Source organism: Coregonus lavaretus, assembly GCF_964263955.1.
Source record: "Coregonus lavaretus genome assembly, chromosome: 6".
Taxonomy (NCBI): domain Eukaryota; kingdom Metazoa; phylum Chordata; class Actinopteri; order Salmoniformes; family Salmonidae; genus Coregonus; species Coregonus lavaretus.
The window spans coordinates 6,791,107-6,802,101 of NC_139993.1; the positions used below are offsets into that span (position 1 = coordinate 6,791,107).

Here is a 10,995-nt window from a genome sequence, read left to right on the forward strand (position 1 = left end):
AACCATTACCATTCAATATCTGAAGACAATCTAGATGAAAACATTCGGTGGCATACAGTATGATCTTCGACAAACCTCATTTTCCAAAACACATGGAATGGAAGTAGGCTATTTCTCCAGCAATGCAATTACATTTCTAAAAAACCTCACCACCGATAGAGTATCACAGTATGAGTCATAATACCCATAAAACCTAGTGGTCAAATCCCATAGTGGATTTTAGAAACACTTAAAATAAGGGCTGTGTTTCGTGTAGGCTTACCCTGGCGTGACGTTTTGATAACTGTGTAAATCTCTCTAGGAAAATGTTAATTAGCTGCTAATGTGGCCATCATGCAGAGCTACAAATACCATGATCTGGACGAGACTGCCGAATTGAGGCAAAGGTAAGAATCTCTGGATTAACTATCTAATGTTAGTTAAATGTAATGAGTCAATTTAAATTGACAATTCTGTGAACGGTCTTGTGCAAGATTTAAATTGACACAATACCTGTTAGCAAGGGTGTCTGCTAGAGATGACGTGCAGGAGTTTGCAGGGATTTGTAGTTTTGGATGTCTAATTTGATGCTAATTAGCATTTTTGTAAATGGAGCACCTTGTCCGAGAGAGATTAACATTGTTATCAAAACATCACGCCAGGGTTAGCCTACACGAAACACAGCCCTTATTAAGTGTTTTTAAAATAGGAAAAATGAATGTTGAAAAAAAAAATTGGAACCATTTCCCTGTTTGACCGCTAGGTTTTATGGGTATTATGACACCTCCACTGTGGGGCTCTATACCCCTCAAACTCAACTCTGGAACTCAAAGCCAGTTCCACTGCATTTTTGTATTGTTCCCCTCTAATCTGGGAATGATTTAGACCTGGGACAACAGGTGTGTGCAATTCATTATCAGGTAGAACAGAACACCAGCAGGCTCCGGACCTCTACTGTTTAAAATTACATTTCTGTCCACATTTAAGATGCTCAGACCCGTTTCTAGAACATTCAGGTTTGTTGTAAACATAAAATGGTTGTCCTCAAGCAACAAGATGATTACCCAACGGCTTAACACACAAAGGGAATGTAAGCACTTGTAGATGCCTAAAAAGGACCTAATATATATATATATATTACACAAGCATTGGCATTATATTGATAACTATGGGCCTCTGAAACTTAAGATGAACATTGACAATCCTCCTGTTATACAGTTGATGCCAATAGTTGGCTCTGGCTTCATCTATAAGAGCTGAGACTTTAAGGTCATATTTTTTGCAGTCACGCTGCACAGATGATTAGGAGTGCTGATCTAGGCTCAGTTTAGCCTTTTAGATCACAATGTATAAGATTATTAGACAGGGGAGATCTGGTAGCCTGGTGGAACCAATCTGATTGCTGTGTGAACCATTCTGTTTCACTGCATTTGACTTGAAATAGAATGGTGAATTCAGTGATCACACTGGTTCCACAAGCCTAGTGACCTGGAGAAGTGCTTAGGAACCAGGTGCACAGTGTGACTGCATAACAGATGACCTGGAACTCCACCTACATTTTATATTATGGCTGTAAGAAACCTTCTGATATCATCTCAACTTTGACCCTTGACCTCACTAAAATGACAAACATGACATTATTCCTGAAAGGTGATGGAGATTCAGAAAAAACCCAATCACAGATCATTAAAAACATTCAGTGGTACTAAACATTACAACAGTCGACAGACCATAAAAATAGAATGGCTAGATTCTAATCTATTTCTGTTACAGACATAGGGTGTCACCTAGAGGTTTGTCTAGTGCTAAGCAGCATGAATATTAAAAAGTGTTTGAAATAAACAATCTTTCCATAGTAGACAACATAAACAAAATAGATACGGACAGTGTAATATCATAACTATACCTATGAACACTTTGAGCAGTTACAATTCAGTTTTGAGGGACGGTACAATTTTTACTATGTCCTACGGAGTAATTACTACAGTGCAACAAAGAAGTGCCCAACACAAAGAGGTCTAATCAAGAAAAGGACCAAATATTGCAAAGAAGTAGGAGTACGTTAACAGACAGTGGATTATTGTGGTAGACATTTTGTCTCCAAAAATTACAAGGTCGAAATAATAAAACCTGTGGATAAATCCTTCATAAGCAACAGATACAGTTGAAGTCGGAAGTTTACATACACTTAGGTTGGAGTCATTAAAACTCGTTTTTCAACCACTCCACAAATTTCTTGTTAACAAACTATAGTTTTGGCAAGTCGGTTAGGACATCTACTTTGTGCATGACACAAGTAATTTTTCCAACAATTGTTTACAGACAGATTATTTCACTGTATCACAATTCCAGTGGGTCAGAAGTTTACATACACTAAGTTGACTGTGTCTTTAAACAGCTTGGAAAATTCCGGAAAATTATGTCATGGCTTTAGAAGCTTCTGATAGGCTAATTTACATAATTTGAGTCAATTGGAGGTGTACCTGTGGATGTATTTCAAGGCCTACCTTCAAATTCAGTGCCTATTTGCTTGACATCATGGGAAAATCAAAAGACAAATCTGCCAAGACCTCAGAAAAAAAATTGTAGACCTCCACAAGTCTGGTTCATCCTTGGGAGCAATTTCCAAACGCCTGAAGGTACCACGTTCATCTGTACAAACAATAGTACGCAAGTATAAACACCATGGGACCACACAGCCGTCATACCACTCAGGAAGGAGACGCGTTCTGTCTCCTAGAAATGAATGTACTTTGGTGCGAAAAGTGCAAATCAATCCCAGAACAACAGCAAAGGACCTTGTGAAGATGCTGGAGGAAACAGGTACAAGGTATCTATATGCACAGTAAAACGAGTCCTATATCGACATAACCTGAAAGGCCGCTCAGCAAGGAAGAAGCCACTGCTCCAAAACCGCCATAAAAAAGCCAGACTACGGTTTGCAACTGCACATGGGGACAAAGATCGTACTTTTTGGAGAAATGTCCTCTGGTCTGATGAAACAAAAATAGAACTGTTTGGCCATAATGACCATCGTTATGTTTGGAGGAAAAAGGGGAAAGCTTGCAAGCCGAAGAACACCATCCCAACCGTGAAGCACGGGGGTGGCATCATCATGCTGTGGGGGTGCTTTGCTGCAGGAGGGACTGGTGCACTTCACAAAATAGATGGCATCATGAGGAAGGAAAATGATGTGGATATATTGAAGCAACATCTCAAGACATCAGTCAAGAAGTTAAAGCTTGGTCACAAATGGGTCTTCCAAATGGACAATGACCCCAAGCATACTTCCAAAGTTGTGGCAAAATGGCTTAAGGACAACAAAGTCAAAGTATTGGAGTGGCCATCACAAAGCCCGGACATCAATCCTATAGAAAATGTGTGGGCAGAACTGAAAAGCGTGTGCGAGCAAGGAGGCCTACAAACCTAACTCAGTTACACCAGCTCTGACAGAAGGAATGGGCCAAGATTCACCCAACTTATTGTGGGAAGCTTGTGGAAGGCTACCCGATACGTTTGATGCAAGTTAAACAATTTGAAGGCCATGCTACCAAATACTAATGTGATGAAAGAAATAAAAGCTGAAATAAATCATTCTCTCTACTATTATTCTGACATTTCACATTCTTAAAATAAAGTGGTGATCCTAACTGACCTAAGACAGGGAATTTGTACTAGGATTAAATGTCAAGACTGAGTTTAAATGTATTTGTCTAAGGTGTATGTAAACTTCCAACTTCAACAGTATTTCACTAGGAATGGTTGACTACGTGTCCTAATAAACTCATTTTAAGAAATATAGTCAAGTAACATTTTCTTAAGACTTAGTAACCACTAACTAGTGTCTGTCCAATACAGCATATGTAATAGGGGATTTGGCCAACAAGGCAGTAACAGTGCATCATCATGAAATAGAGTAAATAAAACAAAATGTCCAGTGACTGACTTACAAATATATATTCTATCATAGGAGTCAGAGTGTCGAGGCCAATGCTTCCTCCTGAGTCAGGGACACACAGGGTCCATGTTGGGAAACACTGCCAAACTATTAATACTATAGAACTGTTTTACTATGGCACAAGGGATCAGTGCAAATATACAGCCCATCCTCCACTGAAACATCTCCCTCCTTCCTTCCCTCCCACACATTCACCACGAGGCGGGAATATGTCTGAGCTCTGGCTTATAACATCTGGGGAGTGTGCAAGCGTGGCATATGTCATAAGCATTTACCATAACGAACAAAGGAGGGGTATGGAAGAAACATTGAGGAGGTGGAACTTGGGGGCTCAGGCACGAGCAGAGGCGGGACCTGCTGGCTTAGGAGAGTCATGGGGGGCGGAGCTCTCAGCCTCGGAGGTGCTGGATTCGTCGTCGTCGTCGTCCGTCTGCTCGGCGCTGTGGTAGAGCATGAAGGCTTGGGTCTTGTGGGTGATGGTGATGGTGCACGGGCCCTGGGCCCACGGCTCCCCGTCCACCTGCATGGGCATCCGGGACGTCTTCAGCACCAGCTACAGAGAGATAGGAAGGGAGAGGTGGTAAGAGAGATGGGTGGAGAAAAGTGAAGAAGGAAAGCGGTGAGAGGTGGGTGGAGGAGAGCTGAACAGTGATGAGCACAGTAAAATCATATTTTAAGTACATTGACATGAACTAACCACATTTAAGACAAAACTAGCAAATTACTCCATTACTTAGAAAAGATGGCCATTCAAACTGGTACTGTATCTATTCAGCTAAGGTCAAAATGACAGAACCAGGAAGGAAACACAGAATACACCAGACACAAATGTGTCCAGTAGACCACTGCTGTCCCCTCACACTGTGGAGATAAACAGCAAGTGGTGGTGATGGAATGGTGTTGTAACCTCACCCTGACTGTGTGGGCCTGGCCCAGCCTCACCGGGTTGGCCATCTTGACTTGGATCTGAGCACAGTGGAAGGAGCCAAACACACCCACCACCTCCAGCAGCCCGTCATCCAGCCTGGGATAGAGGACAGGAGAAAAACACTTAGAAATAACAACTTAGAAAAGCTTTATAGAGCATTCATAAAGGTTTCATAAGGCCTAGATATATGCTTCACAAATCACCCTTTAGATAGCATGACATTTGCTTATGAATGACTTCTGAAGCATCACTAAAGGCCTAATATGGAGTTTATGAAGGCTTCACAAAAAAGGACAAAGTGATCTTTAGCTTTCAGTGATAATACACAAACAACTTTTCAATGGACAGTCTGTCTGATGGTAGGGCTTATGAAGCCTTTATTGTTTCTGTATTCTCTAAAGTCCTGTGTGACCCAGTGGTGCTCACCGTGTAGGGGGGTAGGGCTCGTCCCCCATGCCCTCCCACAGACGACAGCCTCCGCCCCAGTAGCCGATGTTACACACGATGATGCCCTCCAGACTGGGCAGGGCCACCCTCTCTCCATCCAGCTCCAACTGAGCACACACACGGACACACGGACACACGGGCACACACACACACACACACACACACAATATTATTAAATGATATTTGTATCAGCTAGTTCAAGGACGCATCCAAGGATTATACAACGCATAAAGAATGCTTGAGTTCATTTTAAGTTTGTGACATTTACCAAGGCAATGGAACATTCTATTACATTCTTCCAGAGGCATAGAGGTGAAAGAGTGCACAATAGACATGAGTCATTCCCTGAGGCCACTGTGTGTGTCTGTGTGCGTGTTGTTTGTGTGTGTTTGCGTGCGTGTTGTTTGTGTGTGTTTGCGTGCGTGCATTACCTCAATCCTCTTATCCAGGTCTTTGCATTCTTGAACTAAGCAATCTTTGGTGCCATACATGAAATATACAGCCTAGAAGGAAAGGCAACAGTTTGACTGTTATAAAGGGGAAAGCAATATGGACAAAGGACATGTTGGAACAAATTAAAATATTTTTTACATTTTCACCCAAATAACCACTCCTAGACTATTCCGAATCAGCCATTTATAGAACAACTAACCACATAATTAATATTCAGTAAGTAAAAGCATTTTCAAATGTATTTGACTAAGTGAGAAAAGTAGCATTAAAGCATTTTTTCCAAATTGATGTGTAGACCATTACACTCAAGCAACCATCCTGTATATTTCCTCTCATACTATATGTAAATTCAACCATGTGAAGTAATTTGCATATGTTTGTTAATATTTTCAGATATGTCTTTGGCCAACTCTGACCTTGTTGATGATGCGACTGGAGAAGAAGGAGGGGGTCTTTTCACGGTGGTTGTGGAAGTTGAGCGCCATCAGAGCATCCGGCCCCACTGAGAAATAGTTATTCATGGTCAGGACCTGATGAAAGTAGTACACACACGACTTATGAGGTCCTTTAGTGATCAAATCAAGGTTATAAACAGTGAATAATCAATCATGTAGGCTATTCCAGAAAGCAGGAGTATTAAGTTAACCAGCCAACTTTGATAAACAACCATGCAACTTGTTTTTCTGGTTAATTAAGAACGCTAAATTTGTATATTGGTTGTTGTTTGTCGAGTCAATTATACCTTGTCTATTTTAAGTCCTTTTTCTTAAAAATAAGTTATTTCAAGCAATTACGGACAGTTAGCTGGCTTACTCATTGATCTAGCTTTCTGGGACAGCCCCATGGATCACATGGTTGGAACATGGTTCTGGCAGTGGCAACACCAGAGTTATAGGTGTAATTCCTGTATGGGCCACACACTGAATATATACAACATGTGTTACAGAATCATATCAAAATGCAGGGCAAAATGGACAAGATCAAAAGAGGCTAGCTAGAGAGGGTGAAATGCAACTCACCTTTGGCTTACGAAAGTAGAGTCCCTTTGAGGCTACCTGAACTTTCCACCTGTTAGGAAAATGAATATAAAAATGTCATACTGGATCATTTACAACCATGTTACAACACAAATGGAAGTAGGGATATTGAGCTTTGCAGCATTAGCACAGAAGGCTACGTTACATGAGCTTTGTAGCATTAGCACAGAAGGCTACAGGACTTGGATTTCGTAGTATTAGAAGGCATTACTTGAGCTTAGTAGCATTAGCACAGGAGGCTACAGGACTTGCGCTTCGTAGCATTAGCACAGAAGGCTACATTACGTGGGCTACATAGCATTGTAGCATTAGCACAGGAGGCTACACAACTCCCTCTGGCTCGCCACTGACCTGTCCATCTTGACCACCTCTGCTTCAAGGACATTCCTTAGCACCTGCTCCACAGGGATCTCCCCGGCGTAGCCCGACCCCCAGCCCAGGGAATTGGACAGGTCGTTCCCCGTACCCAGGGGCAGAATCATCACCCTGGGGATGAACTGGTCGTGGCCCTGGAGACCAATACACACACACGCACGTAAGCGCACACACACGCATGTGAAACCGACATCAGTGTGCTGCTAACAGTATAGCTTCCTCCACTGTCCCTGTCCCCATACCGGGCTTGAACCAGTGAAATTCTGCTCGCAAACACACATGACCGCCCTCCTTGACAACGTACCACCCATTTGAGCTATCGAAAAAGATCTAATGCGATAGCTCCATCGGCAACATTTCAAGCTAGCTGTGGAGTGAGTATGGTACGTTCTCAACTCCGTTAAACACGCACGCCATCTATAGACATCTTATTCAATAACAACCAACAATAGCAGTTACGACAGTATTTTGGCACAGAGCTGCACGACTCTCGTCTGCTCCCGCCACTGTCATGTTACACATGTAAACACACACACATACACACACACAGTCCTTTACCTTGAGCTTCATGGTGTCGATGGCATCCAGCACCCAGCCCACGGTGCCGTCCCCCCCACACACCAGCACCCTCACACTGCCTGGAGGCAGCAGGGTGCACAGCTGCAGGGCCTTGGAGGGAGGCAGCTCCGACAGGTCAAACACCTGAGAGAGGAGGAGAGGAGAAAGGAGGGCAGGAAGGGAGAAAGGAGGAGAGGAGAAAGGAGAGGATAGCAGACAGAAAAGGGATGATATGGGAGGAAGCAAAAGGGAAACGGTGGATGGGAGGGGAGGGAGGAGATGTTTATGCATCCCACCATCACTGCGCCACCTCCACAATCACTTTAACTTGAAAGAGTGCCAATTGGGGGCCAGTTCAATTTGACCTAGACATCTTAATAATTCCATAATATGTTCCTACAGGACGCTACACAGAGGACTGACTGACCTGGACAGGGTTGAGGATGGTGCGGAATTCTCCAAGCAGAGCCTCCCCCATGTTGTTCCCACTGCGAGTGTTGGCCAGGACCAGCACTGGAGTCCAGCCACTCCCGCAGGCAGACGCCAGCTAGACATACACACACACACAGTTAAAATTAAAGTAAACAAAACCTGTTTCAAGCCACAACCCAGTCTTCTAACCTGACTCAAGAGGCACTGGCTGTTGCTAGTAATGCAACCAAACAGTCGGTCCCGATCCACCATTTGGGACACCCTAACCCCAGACACTGACCCCTCCCTGGGTGTGACCTCTGACCTTGCTGTACTCATCGGGGTGCCTGCGGCGGAGCTTATTGACATGGTGGAGGTAGTGAGGGGGGATGATGAGGCTGCGGAACTCGCCCAGCTCACAGCACTCCCCGTCCGACAGGCTGGGCTTGCAGTCGTCATGCACCATGGTCTGACACCACACACACCTACCAAGGGCCAAACACACACCCATCAGTGGATCAAGCACAATTTATGTGGCGCTCACTGTAATGTCAAGGCAAAAGATGGATAGAGTGCTGGTTAAGAATTGTAAGTGAAAGAGGTCATTATTAATTCCTGTCAATTTGCAAATAAAGCAATTTCAGCTTCCCCCATGATTGAAAAATTACAAATAGCACCCTTTCTCTGTCTTTTGTGACAGAACCATAGACATAAAAGTTAAAGTCTTTGCATCCCCCTGGGCTTCACTGATTCATGTGTCAGATAGAAACTCACACACAAATGACAGCCTAGAAGCAAAAAAAGATTACCTAAAGTCACACAGCTTCGGTTGGTTCCCGCATTGCTCCTTGCAGACCGCGCAGACACTGCAGAGAGGGACGTTTCCCCGGACCCAGCGGTGCTCCATTGTCCCATCCGTTTGGGACGGCGCCATAATCTCTTTGCACACAAGGCTCCGGTCGGCCCGACGCAGGCATGTCTCGTCCGCGCACACTCCGCAGCAGTCGCAGAACGCCCCTTGTAGAATGTGTTGTTGGCATACACAGCAGTAGGTGGGCTTGTTGAACAGATCGGTGCAGTGCCAACCGTGCTTGCTCTTGCGGAAGAAGTCTTTCATGTGTATTTTCCGTTTGGAGCGTTGGGCACTGCACCACAATGTAATGATCACGGGCACTACGACAGCGAGAGCGGTCCAAAACAGGAGTGTCCACTCTTCCCGTGACGATTGGTCGCGGTTTCCCTCGTCCCCCTCCATTGACATTCGAGGAAGAGTGGTTGGTATTAACGCGAATAAACTAATCAAATCATAGAATTTCACGATAATTCACCAATATAAACATTGTGCGAAGGGCGCGTGCATCATGATGTCCATGCAACAGCTACGAGCAAATGACAACCTTCTCGTGTTGCGAAAGAACGCACAAAACAAGGCTCGAGCAAGATTGTAAACAAGGACTGCCGTGACAAAATGTTGCAAAATCCGTAGCTAGACGACGACCACCAACATTTGAAATATTAGCCACCTGTTGTCCTTGTTATCAGAAGCTATGCTAGCTATGCTAGATATAGTGTTATTGGGCACCTGATGTGCTCCTCACCTCTCCAGCAATGACCACATTACAAGCTGATAATCCATCGTTGTAAAAAAATATATATATATCATAATACGGAAACTCATGCCCAGGCATTTATAATATTACAGGTTGCATTGACATGACAGCTTCATTACTATATCAATAACACGACTAAACAATAGATTCATCGATAAAACATATGTACCATTGCAAACAGTAGCCTTTCCACCTAATGACCGTGTTCAAGAGCGTCAAAACCGTGTTGTATCATGGGTAACTTTTGACTGACTGATCTGCAAATGATATGGAGTAGTTATTTATATAGAGATAGATATAGGACTCATCTTTGTATCTGTGCTATTATAGCGTCTGTGACAGCAAGGGCAGCGCCATTGAGGCTATCTCCATTTTGAAGTAGTCAATTTTCTTCTTCCCGATTGGTTAATCCCTCCTGGTGACCCTGTTGGAGTCATGTCCAACCGGGTCACCAGGATGGTTCAGCCAATGAAGTTGGAAGTCCCACCCAGTTGACTACATTAAAATGGTGATAGCCGTCAATGGCGCTGCCAATGCTAAATAGTATTTTGGCCACTAGAGGGCTCTATCATTCTCTATGGTTACTTATGCTGCAAGGTGATTTGTAGATCAGTCATTTTCGACTCGCCTTTAAAGCGGGCTGCAATGTCGAACGCGCCCAATATCAATACTCTCGTCCGTTTTAATTGGCCAATATGCTAACGGTACCATGACGTATGTTTTTACGTACTACTCAGCTGACTCTGGCAACTGAAAAACAGATAAAAAACAGTTTGTTGAGTGGAAAGATGTAGAGATTTTCGTTCAATACATTCAAATATTATTACTAAGGCATCAAGGCACATCTACGTAACATAATTATATTATAAACTCAGACAGAGCTTTACATTCACTGATAGGCCTACTAGGCCTATAGGAAGTTACCCGTCGTTTCTTTACTCTTATATTTTGGAAAAGCAGACACATTATTTGGGCATTTCTACGTGATGATAGAAAGAAGTTGAACAATAACTTTATTACATTACATTTGACTGGAAAGACTGTTAAAAACAAGACAAGCTGTCAAAAAATCTTGCAATCCAAACAGTGACAAGGTCAAAATACCCTTTTCATGGCACTTCGACACCGAAGCTGGTTAGGAGACTGAGGTTAAGGTTAGGAAAAGGGTTATGGTTAGCGAAAATGCTCTCCTAACATGCTACGGAAATCACTTTGTATTGAAGTGCCGTAAAAAGAGTG

At 43.4% G+C, this 10,995-nt stretch overlaps 1 protein-coding gene across 1 annotated transcript; it reads right to left on the minus strand.

The window, feature by feature from the left end:
- Positions 1–1,713: 1,713 nt before the first annotated feature.
- On the minus strand, positions 1,714–9,939 carry LOC311131401 (diacylglycerol kinase epsilon-like). Its single transcript, XM_084164363.1, has 11 exons — positions 8,956–9,939; positions 8,472–8,631; positions 8,163–8,282; positions 7,736–7,879; positions 7,154–7,311; positions 6,785–6,833; positions 6,182–6,295; positions 5,744–5,815; positions 5,292–5,419; positions 4,850–4,961; positions 1,714–4,490 (listed from the first exon to the last, which is right to left on the minus strand). The coding sequence occupies exons 1-11, from the start codon at positions 9,405–9,407 to the stop codon at positions 4,269–4,271; spliced, it is 1,731 nt and encodes a 576-aa protein (XP_084020489.1). The 5' UTR covers positions 9,408–9,939; the 3' UTR covers positions 1,714–4,268.
- Between the last annotated feature and the right edge of the window lie 1,056 nt (positions 9,940–10,995).